Source organism: Excalfactoria chinensis, chromosome 16, assembly GCF_039878825.1.
Source record: "Excalfactoria chinensis isolate bCotChi1 chromosome 16, bCotChi1.hap2, whole genome shotgun sequence".
In the NCBI taxonomy this organism is placed as follows: Eukaryota; Metazoa; Chordata; class Aves; order Galliformes; family Phasianidae; genus Excalfactoria; species Excalfactoria chinensis.
Window position 1 is genome coordinate 2,898,186 of NC_092840.1, and position 21,744 is coordinate 2,919,929.

General features: G+C 43.0%; 1 protein-coding gene across 3 annotated transcripts in view; it reads left to right on the forward strand.

Moving 5' to 3' along the window:
- Window positions 1-151: 151 nt before the first annotated feature.
- The window catches only part of CCDC60 (coiled-coil domain containing 60), a 41,905-nt gene continuing 20,312 nt past the window's right edge, over window positions 152-21,744 (forward strand). For 2 of the 3 annotated variants that reach the window (XM_072350711.1, XM_072350710.1), the window contains exons 1-3: window positions 152-957; window positions 17,497-17,580; window positions 18,388-18,479. In XM_072350711.1, coding sequence (XP_072206812.1) covers window positions 307-957; window positions 17,497-17,580; window positions 18,388-18,479 — 827 coding nt within the window. In that variant the 5' untranslated portion in view covers window positions 152-306. The remainder of the gene's footprint in view (window positions 958-17,496; window positions 17,581-18,387; window positions 18,480-21,744) is intronic. The other variant, XM_072350712.1, reaches the window with a different exon arrangement.

Below are 21,744 nucleotides of genomic sequence, written 5' to 3' on the forward strand. Positions count from 1 at the left end.
ATCTAATGCACTTCTCATGGTAGTGCATCACCAACACACCTGTGGAAACCACGCACTCCTGCTGCTGCTCAGTGTTTTTGAGACTAGAACAAGCATAAAAGGTGGCCTGTGGAGTTGGGGGGGTTGTGCTGCTTGGGTTCCAAATCCAACCTCAGCCCACCCCACATGCCCACTGCCCACATCCCCACGGCTCCGGAACGCCTCCAGGGGTAGGAAACCCCCCGGCCCCTGGGTAGCTCTGCCAGTGAGGGGAGGGGGCGGCCCTCTGGAGGGACAGTGAGGGGGGCGGGCCGTGATGCTGCAGCCATGGGGCTGAAGGGGTTTGTGCTCTACGGAGGGAGGTGCTCGGCTCTGTGTACCGCTGTTCCCTGGGAGACGGGGTGGGTGTTAGGTTCCCGGGCAGAGAAGGGTTTGTTGCTGTGGAAGGAGAGCTGGGGTTCCTCAGCGGCTGCTCCAGGGTGTAGGAGGTTAAAAAGGTGGTTTGCTTCGAGGTTTGTGCAGCACGGGTTCGTTGTTATGGCTGAGAAAGTAAAGTTTGCTAACAGCTCCAGTGCTGGAGCGATGCCGGCGCCAGGTGTGCTCAAAATCAGCCGAGCTGAGGCACCTGTGGCATCTAACGTACAGCTCAGGGCTGCTGCGCCGCCGGAACCGGCCAAGGACGGTGGAATCAAAGTCCCAGTAGGCAGCAAACCGCTGAACCCGAAAGATTTCGTGCGCATTCAGCCTCTGCCTTCATCGGCTGAGAGAGAAGGGAAGGTGCTGGCCAGGAGCTGGGCGCTGTACCGGAGCAGCGGGCCGCCGTCAGAGCAAGTGTTCAGGGAGAAGTGGCACCGGAGGGAGCAGCATCGCACACAGGGGCTCTTCACCCCCCGAGGGAAGCCCTACAGGGAGCTGGGCGAGCTGTCGTGCGCCGACCCAAAGCAGTTCACCCTGCGCTCCTTGGGACAGCTCGCAAAGGTAGAGCCGGCTTTCTGCTTGTCTTTGCATAAGAAACAAAGGCTTCTCTTTTAAGCCCCCGCATGCAGGGGAGGAGAATGATTGCTTCTGTTTAAATCAGTGTCCCCTGCCTTTCCGTGGAGAGCTGCGGTCTGCCCTGCTGCTGGTACAGAGTGTTTGTACAGGCAGGGCAACTGCTTTGACCTTTGCTATGGTTTGGGAGCTGGCTTTTGTAACTGGGAGCAGCTGTTAGAATGGAGCTGGGGCGGTGGAAAGTTAATGAATGAAAAAGAAGCCGTGGAATAATGAATGTGATTAATTAAGGGAAAATGCTCGGGAAAAGGTACAAGGTGTGTCTGGACAGTGGGAGGAGAGAAGAAACCATTCTGATGGTGTGAGGATGAAGGGTTAAAAAGCAGGAGCAGACAGTGCTGGTATTTATTTAAAGGGTGGGTAAAAGGCCCCAAGTTGTGGATGTTCTGACCCCAGAGGTGATCGAGGCCAGGTTGGTTGGGGCCCTGGGCAGCCTGCTCTGGTATAACTGCAGTTGGTTTTCCTTTTCCCTTCCTAAGAAGTAACAGTTATCACACTGGGACAACAAAGCATTTGCCTGGCACCGAATGCTTTGCTCCATCCCCACAAGTCAGGGAAGGCCCAGAACTTCAGGCTGTTCTCTCTCCCAGCCTCATTATTCAAGTTGCCAATGCGCTCTGCAGAAACCAATTTAAGCTTTCATTTTCCTCTTCCAAACATACAAAACCAGAACTGGGTTCCTACAGCCCGATTTAAAAGCACTTTATGACCTGCATTTTTGTTTTGTGTGAGTTATTTATCCCCAAATCCTTCCATCCCTTAGCAGTCCCCATAGCATCCTTGATACACTGAGGAAGTTGTAGGTTCCGGGTGCATCCAATTCCAGGTGTCTGAGAGTGCTAAAAAAATATGTTGTATTTGATGGATGACAAATACAACAAAACCAGCAAGGAGATAATAAAGGCTCTGGGAATTCAGGGGGCTTCAGTAAGCTAATATCTGCTGGCAAATGTCATGGATATGATAACAAAAGAAGCCCTTAACACCTAAAAACGTTTTCGTAGTGAGTGTGCTGAGATGGTTCCACAAAATGATATGGGCAGAGGATATTATATGTGGTGATTACATGTTTAGGGTCCTTTTTATAGCTACTGGATGCTAGCAAATGTTTAGAGAAGCTGTATGTGTCCACTGATGCTCTCTGTGTCTTTACTAAGTAAATTTGGTGGCTGAAGCCTGAGAGCTGATAGTTGAATGTTCTGACTGTTGCATTGGAAAGTGCTGTTCTGTGATCACACAGCGGAAGTAGCATCTGTCTTGCAATAAAAGCTGGCTCAGTGCAGAGACAGAATTCCCTTCCATTGCAGCCCTCTGGGATGAAATGAGCCTCTTTCCAGACTAGTTAAGGTTATTGGAGAGGAGTAACTTAGCAACTGTCCCTCAAACTCTTCACAGAGAGAGTGGTGAGGTGCTGGAACAGCTGCCCAAAGAGACTCCATCCCTGGGGATGTTCAAGGCCAGATTGGATGGAGCCCTGGGCAGCCTGGTCCAGTACCAGCTCTGGAGGTTGGTGGCCTTGCCTGTGGCAGGGGGTTGGAAACAGATGATCCTTGGGTTCCCTTCCAACCCAAAGCCATTCTGTGATTCTATGAACCTTTTGAACGTCCAGTACAAATAATTGGAAGTTACTTCATTCAGTCTGAGGTGGTTTGTTTTTTTTCCTCTCTTTCTCAAAGGTCAGGCACGTATCGCAGACAGCACTGATCCATGGATGCTTTCCAGATGGTATTTTTGATCTTTCAGAGCAATGTGTTAAAGGTCTTTTTCTTATTTCCTCATGTGACAGCGCATGTGGTGATTGGCCGCCTTTTATCGATGTTTATGGAGCTTCTTTGCCTTAATTGCTAGGACAAATTCATTTGTTAAGCTTCTGAAGTGGCTCGTTGACTTTTCACATGGAAGAGAGGTGGCCTTTCAGACAGAGCCCTAAAAGCAATCCAGGTTCACAAAATGATTACCGCCAAAGCCTGCTCTGTGCTTGTCATAAAAACCTATACTGTAATTCTGTGCTTTAGATAAATAGATCACTCGATAAGATTGACGGCAACATCAGCAATGAAAGGTTTTAAGCTGGAAACTGGAGAAGAAAATGGAGCAATTTCTTTCAAGATAAATTACACTGATGTTATTTGTTATTGCTGCAGTTAAAGATCTGTCAGGGTATCCAATCTAATACTTTCCTTCCCAGAAGACTGAAAACACATGTTGCGAGGCAGAACGTAGAATGCAAAGAGCCTTTTCCCTCTCTGATGTCAAGGTTAGTTATAATTCCCTACCACTCTGGGAAGAGCAGGAAAACATTGATGGTGGTTGCTTACTGGTACCCCTGGAATGGGGAAACTGGTCAGACCAGACTGTTTGTATGTGGTGATGTTCCTAATGACTTCCAAATTGCATAACCCATATAGGGTTCTTTGGTTGACCCAGGGCTCAGTCCTACCTCTATGAAATGGCCCCAGTCTTTTATTTATTTATTGAAGATCTAACAACGAAGAAGCTTTCTCATGACAGATTTAGATGAGGTTTAGAAAAAGCTCCAGGAATATCCTGAAACTTCTGACTCAGTGTGAAATTTCAGTGAAAGAACAAAGTGTTACGTTCCTACCAGCTATTCAGCCAGCTTTAGGGAAGAGCCACCGTGCTTTCTCCTGTATGAGGTGGATAACTCACCTGGATGGATGCTGCTCAGCCTGTTCTTCCAGCAGTGCCAAAGCATTGTCTGGGATGTTCAGATTTAAATAACTCTTGTTGTAGTGAGCTTGGTCAGTGGTTGGTAAAATGTGACCCTTCCTTCCATCTTGCTGGAGGAGGCCTTAAAGTCTGTGTTGGTCAATGCTGGCGTATCTCTAACAATTAAAAACTGCACATCTGCAGCTTTGAATGGAAAATTTGTAGATGCATTCAGTTTGCAAAGATTAATTCCTATTTGATTTAAGTTTTTACTGCTTAATCCTCCTACTTGCAGTACTTTGTCAGGCTTAACATGTCATGGTAGTCTGTCAGCTCTGGAATTACAGTGTTTGTGTAAGGGCTGGTGCTTTGGGCGGGATGAAGAGAGTGAGCAAGAAATAGAGAGGGTACAGAAGAGGCTGTGGCAATGAGATTCATGTTTTAAGCTTCCTCAGTGAAAAATGCAAAGTTAGGCCCAAGTATCTAAATGCTGAAGTAGTCAGCTTTATTACAGGTAATAATCATCAATGTCGCACTGGAACAGGTTGCCCAAGGAGGCTGTGGATGCCCCATCCCTGCAGGCATTCAAGGCCAGGCTGGATGTGGCTCTGGGCAGCCTGGGCTGCTGGTTGTTAGTCCTGCACATAGCAGGGGGTTGGAACTGGATGAGCATTGTGGGCCTTTGCAACTCAGGCCATTCCATGGTTCTGTAAATATTTAAGCACTCCTGTTGATAGTTTTATTGAAATGCTTTTCTTTTCAGCCTTGTGAGACTGACAACTATTACTTCTCTTGTATGCTTGGAGGTGTCTTACAAAGTGAATTATCTCAGCTAACTGCATATAAAGAACAGTAAAACTGAAGAATTCCTGATCCTGAGCTCCTGCTTTATCTTTTAGCACCAAAATGGCAATGCAGATGAGTCCAGGGATTAGGACGTGCTTGCAGAGCTCTCAAGTTGCTTGTTGTGTGCTTGTTTTTATTACTGGCTTTTCCTTCTTGTTTGGTTAAGAGCAATAGCTTTACTTCCCGACATATTAAGTGATACTCCTAATCTAAGCTTAACTACCTGAAAACATTATGTCCTATAAAAGATGAGAGCGTTATGATGGCTAAATAGCAGCTAACCACACAATCTCTGTGCTGCTCAATTCAAAACAGTCGAATCAATTTCAGAAGTTCAATTTCTATTCCTGAAGCCTGCTCCGGTAATGAATTAAAGGAAGCATATCAAATGTAATAATGCATTGTTATTAAGGTTTTAGTAAACTTGCCAAATGTCGGGCTGCTAGTACAGTCACGGTGCATTACGCTGCTGTGATTACAGTTGAATTGTCATCATGGCAAATTGCATTGCTCACCTAGCTTTGGGAATTGATCTGCAACAGCGTGCCTGGGGCAGGGGAGAAGTGCCTTAAAAAGGTGACACTTCCCAGTGAATATTCAAAGCATTTGATTTCTGGAAGGCTCAGAGTCCATGTAGTGAACACAAATATTCCGTGAGCTGTGCCGATGGAGGGGTGGGATAGTCATTGTGTTTGAAGAACTGGTTGCTCCCCAGCAGAGGGGTTAGATGAGCGTCTTTTGACTGATGGAAGTGCTTTGTGAAATGGTTGCTCTGAGAGAGAATGGGGCAAAGCTGCTTCCAAGGACATCTTGAGATCTGATTAGGGGTGGTATATCAGAAATAAATTGTTGTCGCTGCTTACAGGTACAATTGGTTCTGCTTATTCATGGCTGTTTCTGTTCCTCTGTATCTCTCTAATAGCACAGAGGAATGTTAACTTTGGCCAACAGAGCAGAGCATACCTGAGAATTTAGGATAGAAAGCAATGAAGAATAACAGAGCTAATAGAAGAAAGGGAGATGAACCTGCACAAGCAAACAACAGTTGAAGCAAGTTGCAGTTCAGCCAGGACAGCTTGCTGACTCCAACCACACACTGCATGGAAGGGGAAGAGCTGGAGAGGGATTATCCTTCCCATACAGACAGTAACAATCTGGGGTAAATTTATTTATTTCAGCTTAGAAGTATTGAAGCCAGTTGGTAAAATGGAATATTTCCATGTGCAGGCGAAGTGAATACAGGTGCTCAGTTGCGAGGGGGGAAAGTGTAGTATTTAAAGCTTGAAAACCTTTTGTATAAAATCAGATCAGTAATATTTCACTTTCCTTGGGACTGTAGAATGATGTGTCTTAAAATGCAAGTAATGAAAGGCAGTGCTCTCTATGGCCAGAGATGCTGCTCATTATTCATGAAATGTCTATGGAAGAAGTGTTGAATGCTCAGCAGTGATGGGGGAAGGACATAATGGAATGTCTCTATGTTCTTTGTAGTATAATGTGACCTTTCCATTAAATTAACGTTATGCTATTTGCACAAAAAGAGAGCCAAGCTAGAGAGTATTTTTAGGGGACAATAGTCAAGTTAATTGGGTAGCTATATAACTGTCACACTGTACATTAAGAGCTCAAAAGCAGCGTACAGGGAATGGAGGCAGCAGCTATAATGTTACTCTGGATTCTCTTCAATGGAAAATGGAGTTGCTTTGCATCTTGGTTGAAAGCTTGACTGCGGCATTGTCTGGGGGACACTATAGCCCGGGGCTGTTATTTTCCCCAGTGTATTAAGATGCAGATTTTGGAGTAATTAATCAGTGACTTCCTGCTGAAAGCTTTACATGTCCTCTCTTCTAATCTAGATAGGAAAAACAGATTCCAGAGTCCTCAAGTAAAACACTGCTAGATTGCAGTTTGACTTCAGACAGCCCTACTCAATTTGATTTAAGGGCCAGAAGGTGCTTCATGAAGTGGTTGTGATGTATTCGGTTTGTAATTTGTGCAGTGCATCCATTACAAAGCTTACCCTTTTAGGAACTTTCAACTCGCTCTGGCTGCACCACATCAGGCTTCAAATAACAATCCATATGTTTGAAATGAAGAGATTGTAGTACTTGGTAGTTCTCTTGTTGGGTTGGTTCTGGTAATGTTTTCTGTCCTGCAATGAGAGTGAGGTTGTGGTGAATTGCTGAGCCCAAAGAAGCCCCTGGCTCCTCCTTAGGGCTGTGAGTGCCCCCTGTTGTGTCTTTGGCCCTGAACTCGTGGCACTGCAGCTTCTGATGGGGTAAAATCACCCAGTTCCTCTTGGACTGCAGCACTTCATCCTGAAAGTATTTACTTTGACAGTTTTGAGCCCTGTTCTTCATTTCTCCTCTTCAGGTAAAACCAACAGTTCCCAGCAATCTTGCATTATTTGTCTCCCATACTGAGGATCCTGGATTCCAAGGTGGCATCCCTCGGTCCTGTGATGTGTCAGCATTTCTCTCTCAGTGCTTCATGAACCCTTTGTCTATGAACTCTCCTCTGTCATGGTTGATTTTCCCCTTTACATGTACTTCTCCCACCCTCCAAGTATGCCCACACCCCACAGAAAGCCACGTTTTAATTACTTGTATCCCCTGAATCTATCAGCTCTCTGTTCAGATAGAAGAATACTTACAGCTTAATTAGATAACAAATGATCCTCGTGGCTAATTGTTTGCCTTGTTGTCTGGGGAATTATTTGTGAGATAACTCCAATTATTCATTAAATAAAGTCCTAAAAATAAAGGATAGAAACATCATCACTTTTGCTGGAGAGCTGATGACAGGAAGACAAACTTGTTGAGCTCCACAGCTTTAGAGTAACTCATGCGCATGGTTCTTACCTTGGTTCCCCCTAACCAGGCTGATACCCCGTGCATTTTAGTGTTGCGTGATCCCAGCTGCCAGGTACCACTGGTCACCTTGATCTGAGGTTCACCAACTGGTTGCGCTGCGTGCATCAGGGAGGCTGACAAGACTGCAGGTAGTGGATATCATCTTATGGGGCCTGCATGTAAGGCATTCCTCAATAAAAATCACATGGGAGAGCCCAGCAGCGATGTTCCTCATCTGTGTCATAACCAACTGCCAGGCAGATGCCTGAATATGGGGGAGCAGGACATAGCAGAGGTCTGAAAGTCTGCTCATTGGCAGCTGTTGGGGCTGGTGCTCTCTGGGAGAGTATATTCCCCTTCTCAATGAGTTTTCCTTTAAAGCTGGTATGGTGTGCTCTGTTTAGTGTTGATCGGTGATGCCAGAGCTAGAGATGCTTAAGATTTAATGTAACACATTTATTAAGCTGTTGGATTAATCAGACATCTTTGAACAGCTGTTTTGAAATAAAAAAAATAAATAAATTTATTCTAGTTCAGCGCTTTGTAGTGGCTTAAATGCTTGAAGCTGATCTCCCTGCAGTTCTGAACTCCTCAGCCAGACTGGCAGGTTGTTCCAGTAAAGGATCTGTTCAGCTGCACAGAGAAAGCCTTTTCCAGTAAGGAAATATCAGCTGAAAGTGGGCAGTTAAAGCACCCTGTCCTTGATGCTGCCTTTCCTTGGTATACGATGCCTTAGGGTTATGTAGTTAAGCAGTCTGGAAGTGCCTCGTAACAGAAACGCCTCTGTTTTCTTTCTGTTACCAGCAGGTGATGGGTTACCTACAGGTATCCACCACACCACACTCTGGTTTTTCTTCCCATTCACTTACATTGAACTTGTTAGGGATTAATTCCTGGAGTCGCTGTCAGTGAAACTGAGGGTGGATCAAAGCTGTGAGACAAATTGCTCATTGCAGCTCAGGGAACTGAGCCCTCGGTGCAGACAGCTGTACCATGGCTGGGGGGTTCTCAGGCACATCATTGCCAGCTCTGCCCTGACAACCGTTGTCCTTGTTTGCTGGTGCAGCTGATAGATGGACTGCCATCACATAACAGCGCTTTAAGCTCCCATCAGAGGCACTGCTGTGTTTTCTGGACCTGTTCGGGTGTGTTTCTTGTTGCCTTACGCAGAGCTTGTGTCGCTGTGCAGCAACCTGAGCTGTGGACGATGCTGTTAATCCGTGAGAAATGAGGAATTAAACCCCTGTCTGGATCTTAATGATCCTTATCCAGATCCCTCAAATCACAGCTTGATTTTTCTTTTTCGGAGATTGGAAGTACGAAATTCATTCGGCTTTTTGCGGTGTGGCACTCAGAAATCCCTCTTGGTGTCGGTGATCTTACTTCAGCTTTTAGTGAATGTAGATTAAAAAAAGCAGCTTGGGAGGAAAAATATCCTTTTCTGAATAGCCACCACGCTGTTCTGTTTAGCTCATCAGAAGCATTGCGATCCCTTTTTAAACCAAGTAAAATGCTGTGTGATTTTTCTTCTCCCCTTCAGGTGTTTTGTTTTCAACTGTTCCCATGAGAGCAGCGTTAACTTGTATTACCTCCGTGAGATGTTTGAGGTCTGAATGTGTGTGTGGCAGTACTGGGTAAGTCAGGATGTGTTAGTGAGCTACGTAGGATACAGGTTGTAGAGCAAGATTTTCCAGCACCTCTTGGTTGTTGGCTGGCAAATTGTATGAATTGAAGTCTTTGCACTGCTTTGCTCTGAGGTCAGCTAGAAGACGCTGTGGCCTGAAAACAGGGATTTAATGACAGCATGACAGACAGCCTTAAAACTAATGGAATACGAAATGGGAAATCAAAACAAAGAAAATGCTTGGGGAGAATGGGCCGCAGATGTAATGCAGTCTGTGTGTGCAGCTGCCATGGCTACTGCAAAACGCCTCTGAAAATAGCTGCCCTCTGGAAAGTCAAGTTTGGGTGGGTTAGCTGTGGCTTATTCCCTTGTTTGTATCAAATATGAGCAATTTGGGATGCATTTATTTTACCACAGCTGTAGGGTAGTTCCTAAATATTAAGCTTTCCTTTTTTTTTTAGTCCCAGGTATGATAATATAGGGCTTTATTTGCAGATAAACTTATCAGTTCAATGAAACAATGCTAGTTAACTATATCTGATGAGGTGTGTGTGCGTGCTTGTGTTTTACTGTGAATAGTAACACACAGGTAATAAAAAGAGGGGATCTTTGTTGAGTATGTTATCATGGAATCACAGAATGGTTTGTGTTGCAAGGGGCCTTTCAGATCATCCAGTCCCAACCCCCTGCTATGGGCAGGGACACCTCTCTCTAGACCAGGTTGCTCACAGCCCCATCCAGCCTGGCCTTGAACACTTCCACAGGGAAGGGGCATCCACAGTCTCACTGGACAACCTGTTGCAGTGTCTCACCACCCTCACCTAAAACCCACACAGAGCTGTTCACTGGGGCCTTAACATAGGTTATCAATGATATTTTGGGCTTTGTGTTGGAACTGAAGAGTCCTCTGTCTAACCTTGCATAAGACCTAGCCCATAAGATTCTCTTCTCACATTTGTCATGCATGAATTTGGTGCTGGCCAGCAAGCTCATTCCATTGCAATATGGACTGTATTCATCACTGTAAAACAAGAATTCAGTCAGGATCTTTATTCCAACAAGGAGCCGAACCCTTTGACAAAAATATGCTTTGGGGAAGTTATACAGCAGTTCAGAATTTATCCTTTAGCTTGTAAACTTCAATGTATCCAGGTAGAATATCCATGTATGCAGCAACCATTGCGTGCTTCTTGATTTACTCAAAGTGACATTGGAAAAAATATTAAGGAAACATATCAGCGTTTTAATAATCACAGTCTCCAGTTTGCATCTAAAAATGCTTATTTGTTTTAGGGAAGTAACAGGAGTGGCTGCTTGGGGAAAATAGACTGGAACTGTCAGTCCCATATCATGTTGTGCATGTGGTGAGATGACGACTTTTTGAGCGCTGCCAGATGCGCTCTGTTCATTTTACAGGTCATTAAATTCCTCATTATACAAACTCAATCATCTGAGTTTCTCAAAATATGATTTGGAATATCCGAAAGATTAGACAGTGTGCAAAATAAATAGAGGTTTGGGTTGGTTTTTCTTTTCAAATTATGGTTTGTCTTTCAAAATTAAAGTGATCGATCACCTCCATAACGTCTGTGCTATATCATCCGCATTGTCTGGCTGCTCCATATGGAAGGTTGTATTCTGAAATTGTACTTCTCTGCATGCAGGGTAACATCAGACCAAATCTGTATTTGTCAGTCTGCTTAGAGGTTCTGATTAACCTGTGTCTGAGAGGAGAGAACCTCCAGCAGGAATTTCTGCACTAGGATGTTATCCTTCTTGATGAGGTTCAGCGTCTGCATCTCTTTTAGAAAAGGTTATGAAGTGGCTTTTGAGAAGAAAAGTCCCAAATCTTCATGTGTTTCGCTTGCTGAGTTGATCATTCAGCACTATCCTACCTCTTCTGTCCAAAGTGTTTGCAACTTCATGTGATCTCCGTTGGCAAAGTGGAATGGAGTATTATCCCTTGTGCGAAGGTCTTGGTCTGTATGTGATTTTAGGGTGTAAATTGGGCAGGAGAGGAAGAAGAAATGATGAATCCCAGAAGGACATTTTCCACTTCAAAAATTATTGAGCCATCTTCATCTTCCTAAACCGCCTTTACCTTCTTGTTTATTTGTATGGCCTCTGTCTGTGTTCATTCTGATTGTGTTTTGCAGTCCTGTTCCATTCCCAGTTGAAGCATCTCCTGACTTTAAAGACCTATGAGAAAGGAGTAGATAGGTGACCTAGAAAAATCAGTGCTTATCTAGAGACTTCCCTGATCCTACTTCCTTGGTGCTATTGCATTTAGGTTCTAATAAACAGTAGAATTTCATCTTGTGCTGTGCTCAAGTGGCTCCATTATGGAGCCTAAAGAAGCTGTTTGAATTGAAGGTCTTGCAGGGCCTGAGGAGTTGTAGCCAGCACAGAGGAAAGGGAAGAGGGCAAGAAGGTGCCAACAGTATACAAGACGTGTACTTAGCTTCAATGTTCAGCATCCACAGGATGAACAGCGTGATATTAATGTAAAAGTTGGTTGAGAAGAATGGGGGATATCCAGACAGAGAGAAATGGTGGAGGATTCAGTCAGCCTGCAGGACTGTGACTTCCACATCAAGTTCAGATGCGTGCTTTTGGCTTCAGAGATGTCTCTGGTCACATTTGTCTTTAGAATATATGGAGGTTGGCAGCCCTGCCTGTGTCAGGGGATTTGGAGCTTGATGATCCTTGAGGTCCCTTCCAACCTAAGCTGTTCTATGGTATGACATACAAAAATCACAGGGAATTGAAGGCACAAGTCACTTGTCTTGTTGTACCTTCCTTCATCCTTCATATATGCAGCGTATAATACCACCTACTGACAAGAACGTTGTGAGGATTAATATCTTACAGGTGGTAAACTGCTGAACTGTTGTAGTAATGGGGACCATGTGAGTATTACAGATATGCTTTGGAGTCTTCACAGCTACTGGATGTCAGTGTAGCCCCTGTAGCCCCTCCATCTCTGCCTAGCCAGAAGAATGCCCCATCCATCATGTACAGAGCCAGCCATGCTCAGCTATGCCTTTGTGACCTCTGGGTGTGATAACAGCTGCTGATCTGCGGGGCTGAAGCCAAAGGAGAGGTAAGATTTGGCTCTGTTTTATTAATATGCTTACAGGAATAAGTGCTGTGCCTAAACAAAATTAAATCACTTCTAATTCCTTCGTTGGTGTTTGGGTTCTGATCCTGGAGTGGTAGCTGGATGATCTGAAATTCGAGTGACACACAGTGAAGTGTTAGCAGTCCTCATAGCTGAGAACAGAAAGAATTGGTCAGAAACAAGCTTTAATTTTTCCATGTACTTCTTATTTATTGAGCTAATATCCCCAGCCCTCTCTTTTTTCCTTGTAAGAGAGAAGTGCTCGGTCTGTTGTTAACACGTCTGTATTTCAGCTTTGTGGTAATTTCCATTTCCTTGTGTTCTTTGTCCTCTACCAGGTGGCAGTCATCATGCTTTTTATTCCATGGCTTTTATTGATTTGGTCAAAAGTAATTAAAGAGATAATTCGTTTTCAATTACATTTCGCCACGTTTCCTGAGGCTGGTAACTCTGCTCTCCAGCTGCGTCTTTCCTCAACTCTTCCTCAAATTAACTTTGTTCTCGCTATGAAATAAAGCAGAATAGCACGTTCTTTTTGCTTGTTTGTTTGCTGCTTTTTGATTGAGTAGTGACTCTGTGCCGTGGAAATATTGATCTGTTAATTGTATTACATGCTTCTGCCTTGGCTCATGAACTTTGATGCTTTTTTAGCATAGCATTCCGATAAGAAACTGTGTGTTAGACTAATAGAAGAGCAGTAAAAGGAGATATCTAGAAAGCATTAGCAAAGGCCAAGTATTATTTCCATCATCAGTGTGCCACCAGAAGCGTGAATGGAAGGCTGTGGGAGAGCTGCACCAACTGAATGCACTGATGCATTGCCCAGAGCCCATCTGACTGATGGAAATAGGAGGAATAAGGAGAGCTGTCACAGAAGCAATCTGTTGTCAGGTGGTTTGGGTTGTTTTTTTCTTTTTTTTTGCATGTTTGCTTGCCTTGACTTGTAAGGGCACCATGCAGAATATTTAGGCTGTGCATTTTTCAGATCATCTTGCAATGAAAAAATGTTATGGAGGGGGAAAAAATAACATGTTGGGTCATATAATGCTAAAAGTAACTGTGGAGCAAATAAAGGTGCGGTTGAGACTAATTAGATCCAATTATTTTACAGGATTTATCACAGCCATCAGAATTCAGTAACTGTGATGATCCTTGGGGTCCCTTCCAACCGTAAGGGTTCTATGATTCTGTGAACATTCTTTGGAGAAAAGCAAATAAAAAGAGGATTTTCCTGGAGAATATGCCAAGCTGAGGCAAATTGGGATAAATATTGAGCGATGTGAGCTGGTTTTGTGAGGTAAACAGCAGTCTGTCTTTAGGTATCCTTTCTGAATACTTAAAAAGTTATGAAGTGAGCGGTGTTGTTTGTGGTGTTTCGGATGCGTGGAGTAGAGGCATCACGAGCTGAGATTCTTGTAGCAAAATCCATTGTAGCCAGAAAGAAGGGGGGGTGGGTTAGGGCCTGCCAGCTGGGATAAGGTGCTGTGTGTGTTTTATTTAGGATGTCAGAAGAAACTTCTGACAGACATGAAATTGAGCCTACTTATTCCGAATTTCATTCTTACACCTTTACTAGTAGATAACCTTTCTCTCACTTCTCAGCTGCCTCCTTCCATTTTCCTGGTGTATCTTTATTGACAGTAATGTGTTCGCTAGAGCACAGAATAGGAGCTGACAGGGCTGGAGCTCCCTCCCTCATTAAAACCTCCAATGGTAGAACAGTGGAATGAGTACCCCTCACTATTGACATCAGGGCCGTTTCTGACCAGAGACCAAGGAAAGCAAGCTGCTGCATTAGCTCTTAGCAAGCGTTCCCATTGGCTGCAGAGATTCTCATCTATGGAGCGCCTTGCATTATTGATGTGGTAAAGCATAACCTTAATGAATCAGGTACCTCGTCTTTGAGGCTGATGTATATTTGCATCTTGCCGTGGTATAGTTTTAAGCTGAAGCACTAAAATGACATTGCTCTTAAAGCAATCTTAGTTTTCTGCAGGATATTGTTAGTGAAGCCCTTTGCCTAGCAGTCCCTTGTGTTTAATTTAAAATTCTCTTTAGGTCCCAATATCTGTTCCATGTTCCCTCATTCCAGTGAAAAAGGGCAAGAAGGGTCAGTGTTCAGAAGCAGCATAAGAAGAAATAGGGAAACAAATTTAAAATACCTTGAATACTCAGCTAGAATACTGCCAATAAAAATCAGCATGTAGAATGTTACCTGCGGAAATGTGGTAGTCCTCTCTCTGTGTATTGCTTAACAAGAGCCTTCCAAATGCTGCTGTAAAATGACAGATATATTTCATCAGGTTGGTCTTGCATCTGGATGACCTAATAGGCAGCTTGTGGTAGGGCTGTGCTGATTTATGTTTGTCAAAACACATTCAAACATTGAAGATGTAATCATAATGCTACTAGTGATATTAGAAACGTTGCTAAATGATATTAGAAAGAAGAGTGCAATAGGGATTTCAATCACTGTTGTTTTGTTGTTGTTTTTTTTTTTACCAATAACATAGAAACCAAACAAATTGATCAAAATGGAAAATAGCTTCAGGAATTGCTGAGATAACAGGTTCTAAGTTGAAAATGTACATCATAAAGTCAAGATGGACGTACCACAGCTTCCTGCCTGTAGATGACATATGCAGTGTGCTCATTGCAGCCTTTCAGTACCTAAAGCCTGCAAACAAGAGAGGATTCAACGCTTTACAAGGGTAGATAATGGCAGGACAAGGGGAAACGGTTTTAAGTTGAGGGAGGGAAGATTTAGGTTGGATATCAGAGGGAAGTTCTTTATCAGGAGAGTGGTGAGGTGCTGGAACAGCTACCCAGAGAGACTGTGGATGCTCCATCCCTGCAGGTATTCAAGGCCTGGCTGGATGAGGCCCTGAGCAGCCTGGTCTGGTATTACATATGGAGGTTGGTGGTCCCGCCAATAGCAGAGAGTTGGAGTGTGGTGATCCCTGAGGTCCCTTCCAACACAAGCCACTCTATGATTCTGTGCTATTTCTGCAATAGGATTTAAAGAAAAGAATTGGTAACTTGGAATGATATTTGCAAAGATAAGTGTGTATGTGAAATGGAAAGTGTGCTTAATAAAAGAATGTGATGTGTCAGAGCTGAACAATTTTGCTCTGCATAATTACTTAGAAGAGAAAGTAGATGTGCCTGGGAACTGTTAGGATAAAATCTAGTGTGTCTGGAGGCGGTCGTTTGTGATTGAAACGAGCTATTCAAAAGGAACTGTTCCTCCAAAAATACTCTGAGCCTTCAGTTTTCTTCCTAAAGATGGAGCGGGCATGCAAAGCACTGCGTGAGCAGGTATGCAAGAAGAGCAGAGCTTTGAGTGTGCCTCCAGCCACCTGTGATAGTAATGGCTCACCTCCAACCAGGCGGCATCGAGCTCCACCTACTGCGCTGCTCCTGCACTTGATTTTACTAGGGCTGCTGGGTGTGATCTCAAGAAATGATGTCTGGAACAGGCATCTTGGTGGCTTAGTAGCAAGTAAGGAGGCTTCTCACTGTTCACCTAAATTTGCAAACACTGTAAGTAAGAGGAAAAATAATAATTGAAAAACCCACCCAAGCCCATTTATTGCTTCTGCACAAAGAATCTTCAGATTGTCACGATAATATGTTGTTAATTTTTAACAAATTAGACTTACCAGCATTGTCTTTTTCCCCCCTCAGGGTTTTGTTTGTTTGTTTGTTTGTTTTTTTATATCTGCACTGCAAATTAAAAAGAAGGAATCATACCATTCCATCATTATGGACTGTTATTGTTTTCAGCTCAGGTCGCACCCTTTCAATACACGGCGTTGTAATGAAAGATAATGTCGTAGAAAAAGCAGCTCTTCCTTTCTGTTTTCTGTGATAAGGCTGATTGAATCTCATTGCCAGTACCTGAGAGGAGGGGGTGACATATGTGATACCTCCCTCCCCTTCTTCCCTGAGCAACCATGCCAAGGAGAGGTGGATTCGCAGCTCTTTTCTTTGCCTTTCCCCTTGAACTGGCTGGGGTGGCTGACCGGGGTAGGATGCAGGGTAATGTTGCACCTTGTAGAGTTTTGGTCACAAATTTATTCTTTCAGCACACCCAGAAACCTCTGAAAGAATAGTACTGGGATTTTTTTTCTCCTAGTGCTCCTTGGCTGGGGAGAAGACTTAGGAGCAAAGCAGACTGGAAGTTCTGCATTTCCTGTGGGAAATGCTACCTGCTCAGAAGGTAAAACGGTTCCTTTCTCATATGCCGTGTGAATGAGTTATCTTCAGACACCAAGGCAGCTCAAGTACATTAGTATCCCTCTGAAAGTGAGACATGTTCTCCCAAGCGATGTCGGCTTGCCTCAGTCATTACATTAGAACTGGTGTGCACAGCTTTCTAGTGTGTGAAGAGCACTGCTCCTTGTGCTTTCAGCCTTTGTTCTGTTGACGTGCTACACTGGAACGTAGATTTGGAAAACATCTTGTGCCTTCTAAAATCAAGATTCTAACAAGCAAAGTGATTTTCTTCTAAGAATTCTTAAAACATCCAGATGTTTCAAGGCTTTACAGCTCCACGTTTGCTGTGCTGTGTCTTTCAGTCTTTGTTGCACGTCAGCTCTGCCCTAGCTATATGGATGCAGCTTCCCAGGGCCCCCTGCTTTGCTTTGCTTTGCTTTGCTTTGCTTGGGATCAATAAATGAGCTCTTTGATCTGAAACTACTGCAGGAAGGAATTGCTATTTTCATGCCCTTTTAGCCTGAGTAACACAGGCTGCTGAGTGATCTAAAGCTTTTTATTAATCTACATATAAATGTGTGTGTGTGTATGATTTCAATAGGAAGAAATATATCTTCCACTTGAATAAAGTGCTGGTTGAAGGAGAACTAAAAATGAGATTGTTTGGCTTCGGGGCTTTTCGTGAGTCTGTGCCTTCATGGTGAGTGAAAGCATAGACCCACAGAGAGTGATCCATCACAGCGCGTATCTTCGGGGAAGAGCAATTACAGGTAAGTAATTTCTTATTCCTGTTTTGGAAATTGGATTTCCTTTTTATGTTCGACATGGTGGATAATACCTTCCATGAGAAGAGGGGCTTTAAAAGAAAACACACATTCAAGTGCAGTAATTTAGAAAGCATGGATGTGTTTTGCACGGTGGTTTTTTCTGCAGGTGCTTCATATGAGAATCTATTTGAGTGCTGGAGTTAATGTTGTTTTAAGTGCTTCTGCATCAGACTTGCCTTAATTTTTTTGATTTAGGTTGCATCTCGGTAGGAAAAGTTGCTTGCACTGCTTGTTTTCTAAAATGGTGATCTGCTCCTCTATGTCTAACTGGTGTTATAAATAGGGCTACATGTTTGTGTTCATTTTTAGGAACCAGTGAAGAAAGTCGTGCAGGAAAGACCACGGAGAGAAGTGGCTGAGGTTGCTGCTAATGAGAGCTCTGTTAACCCAAAGGTGAGAGGGTGCAGTTTCATTTCTGGTGAAGCTTTGATTCAGGATGGAGTTAAAGAAGCCAACATACGAGCATTGGAGTGTATACAAGTGGTTACTGTTTAAAGCCCCGCTATGCATTAGAACATGCCTTTCTGCTAGTGTATCATAGGTTTTATCTTATAAAAGTGTTGCTGATGAGTGAGACAAGTTTATATTGTGGTTTGGTAAAAAGAATGCTCAGAAAATTCAGTTTAGCGGTGTCACTCCATTTGACATAGCAGACGTATCTTAAACGATGTAACAGCTTAGCGCAGAATGACAAATGCATTCAAAATGACTTTTAAAATAAAACATTGTGATTTTTGGTGTACATTGGCCAATATTGCATACGCTTATATCTCAAAAGCCTGAGGCTGTGGGACTTTTCTGGGAATTTATTTTTCTGGACAACTTATGAGATCCACAGAGAGGCTGTGGATGCACCGGCCCTTGAGGAGTTGAAGGCCAGGTTGGATGACTGGGCAGCCTGGTCTGGTATTAGATATGGAGGTTGGCAGCCCTGCCTATAGTAGGGTAGTTAGAGCTGCGTGATCCTTGGGGTCTCTTCCAACCCAACCCATTCTATGATACACGAGGACTTGTAGAGCCATATCATATAAGGTTCATTTACATGCTCATGAAATCTCATAATGCTCTCCCAGATGATGGTTATCTCAGAAAATGGTGATTAAAGCTGAACAGTGAGACTGCGTGTACCTCCTCTGTGCTAAGCTCTTCTTAATTCTTGATATTAATTCTTATATTAATTCTCAACTTGATAACTTTCAGTCTGATCAGCTGGAATCAGTGAAAAGGCCCTCCTCCTCTGGAGAAACAGGAAAGGAGCTGAAGACTCTTAGTAAAACTTTAGCTCGCTTGAGGTAAGGAAATCCAGAGCACACAGAGATGGGTCACTTCAGGCTAAAGGAATTGTTGGTTCTGCAGAGGCAGCAGTTGGCTTATCAGCAAAATCATCAGCTGTACTAATTGCTTTGAAAAGATGGCTTGTAATTTTGCCTTTATAGTCTTTATGCACTCTCAGAGCGTTCTGAGTGCTGCATGAGGAACAACTGCTAGCTCTATCAGTACTGCATTGTTTTGGTGTTCATTATTAAGGTGCTTGTTACCTACTTGCAGTCATCTGCATGAAACCATTCTGTGCTAAGATCTGGTAATCCATGAGAAAAGTTAGGATGTATAATGTCCACTATAGGATGGAAAACTAGGGTATCTACCACTGCAACAGAAATGCATGAATAGACTTGTATGGAATATTCCAACTTGAGATGGAGGAAAATCATGACTTGCAGGGAATCAATTTTTGTGTCCCTTACCTGATGTTACCTGATGGGATCTGGGATGTTTTAATCAAACACAGATCTGGGTTTCTGTATGCCATGCAGCCAGCTGAGGTTGGACTGCAACTGTTAATAATTTTAGGGCACTGACCACAGAAAATGGCTGGGTGTGCTTGCTTTTCCTAGCAGTTATCTTCCATTGCCACTGTCAGAGAATGGTATCTCCCACTGCCACAGTGGAGCATTTCTTACAGGCTCATTTAAATAGAAAGGAAAAAAAAAAAATACAGCGAGGTCTGTTGGTCATTGACTTTACCATTCTACCATCTCATTCTTTCACTTGTACTCAGGTCTTGCTGATGCCCGTATTTCAGCTTTGTTACTGCAGTCACTACTTACACTGATGAGGCTGCAATTCTACTTGCTGTTCTGTTTCAATCACACATTCTGATTACGCTCCAAATTTGCCTATGGAGACTGCTCATTGTATTTGCTCAGTATTAGCTTGAATAATTGAAGAGCTGTATAATAGGCCTTGCAGCAGGTGACTCTAGGTTTACTAAATTTTCTTGGAACTGTCGAGCTTCCTTGATGCAAACGCTGAGAAACAAGAATTTCTTGCAGCTGAAACAGCAAGCAGGAGTACAAAAAGATTTACATCTGGCAAGGTTTAGTTACAGCCTGCTGCAAATAACGCTGATGATTTACTGCTGCCAGCCCCAATGGGGTACAGATTACATGAGAGTTTTGTAGACTTGTGGCCTCTAAAGAACACTCACTAGGTAAAAATAGTTGAATTAAACCAAGCAGCGAGAAGATAAATATTTATATAAAAACACAAACATTTCATAGGCTAAATGTAAGCTGGTTTTCCAATCAAGAGAATGTGTGGTGTTGAGTCAGCATGTTGTATTGATGATGGATTAGATTTTTTCACTGTTTGAGGAAGCTGGGCAATAGAAGTTTCTTTGTGTGTACTGCTGTTGAGGAATCACATCATCAGTTGTCACAGCATAGTGACAACTGTGCTGTAGTGTTTTTAAATAGCTCCACTTCTTATGTCTGAATTCTGCACTAGTTACTCATAATAACGTTAAATTTCACATTCTTCTCTTCTGTCCTTCCCTAACTCTGGCTATTTTGTTTTACGCTTATTCTGTCAATCCACTTGATAAGTGTGCCATAAACAAAATAATAAGCATTGCGTATTTTGAAGGTTGAATAAGCCGTTTAAGTAAAGTATGGCTTTTTTCCAGTTACAAATGGAACTCGTATGTCTCAGGTAAGTAAATGCTTGAGTTATTCTTAGGGATTTCAGTGGTGGTGGAGTCGCTGACCCCAGAGATGTTCATGGAATGTGTGGACGTTGTGTTGAGGGATGTGGTTTAGTGGGAAGTACTGGTGATGTGTGGACAATTGGACTGGATGACCTTGTGGGTCTTTTCCAACCTTGGTGGTTCTGTGATTCTATGATGGTTCGGTTTCTCTGATGTATTTATTTAGTTTCCAAAACTGCCCTGATTAATCAGAAGCTCCGAGGAAAGATCTTGTTAAGAGATCCAACTCATCACTTTGAGTGAGTGCAGTTGTTTCTTACAACATATGAAGTGTTTTGTGTAACCTACTTCTAACTCAAGACATAATCATAAATGCAGATTCACCTTCTGCTGGGTATTTAATGGTAATGTAATCTGCAAAATGATGTTAATGCAGACTGTTAATGATGTGAATAGATTTGATCTTAATGTATTTTTGATTCTAATGTTATCTTTTAATGAGGGATTAAATCCACAGCTTTTAGTCTTCTACCCCATCTCACCTCCAGAAGCCAGGACAACCAAAAAGGTGAGCAAAATTATAATCCTTTTTGCACGCTGTCTTCAGAATTGCATTTTAAGTCTTGATCGGTTGTATCTGTACCACATGCACAGAGGATGGGCATGTTGGGCAATTAATCTTTAGCATCTAGTTTGGCTTGCAGAATACTTTTTACTGCTGATGCAGGAGGTGGAAAGAACCCAACTCCATTTTAATATCCCCAGTAGAGTTTGTTGTGCTGACAAATAAGAAATATGTACCTGTTGAAACATCTCCAACTCCTTCACGATCTTCTAGTCCCATAAACTTCATTATGGTTGCATTCAAAAATGGCTTCATTTAATTTAAAATGCCTAAGTGGAAATATTCTTGTCCTCTGCTTTTCCATGACCCCTGAAATGTATGTGGAACACAAAGAGAAGACCTAATCTTGCATTGCTGCATGAGTCCATTAATATTTCCTTTTTTATGCTGACTGCATGGTGTGGTGGTTTCGCATTGATGGCTAACTGAGCTCCACCACGCTGCTTTCATACTCCTCATCCTCAAAAGATCAGGGGCAGAAAATAACAAAAAAGGCTCAATGGTTGAGGTGAGGACCATATAATTACCATCATGAGGAGAAGAGATTCAGCACGGGGAGGTTAATGTAATTTATTGCCTATTTATTACTAGCCAACTAGAGCAGTGAAAAACTAACAGCAAAGAGAGAGCACTGTTGTCTCAGTATGTGCTTCAATGACGTTTCCCTGTCGCCTCATGTAAGGAATGTGAGGTATTACACTGTGATCCCAGTGGTGATCCTGCAGCACATCTAACACAATTTGTTCTATGCACTGTGGCATTTAAGTCATGCTTCCTACTTATGTGATTTAAGTGAAACATTATATGAACTATAATGGCTGTGGAGAAAATTGCTTAAGAAAAGTCAGGGAAACTGATTTTTTTAAAGCATGGGCTCTCATTCTCTAATGCTTACTAAAGCATGCAATAGCCAGATAACCCAGTACAGAATAATATCGAACAGACT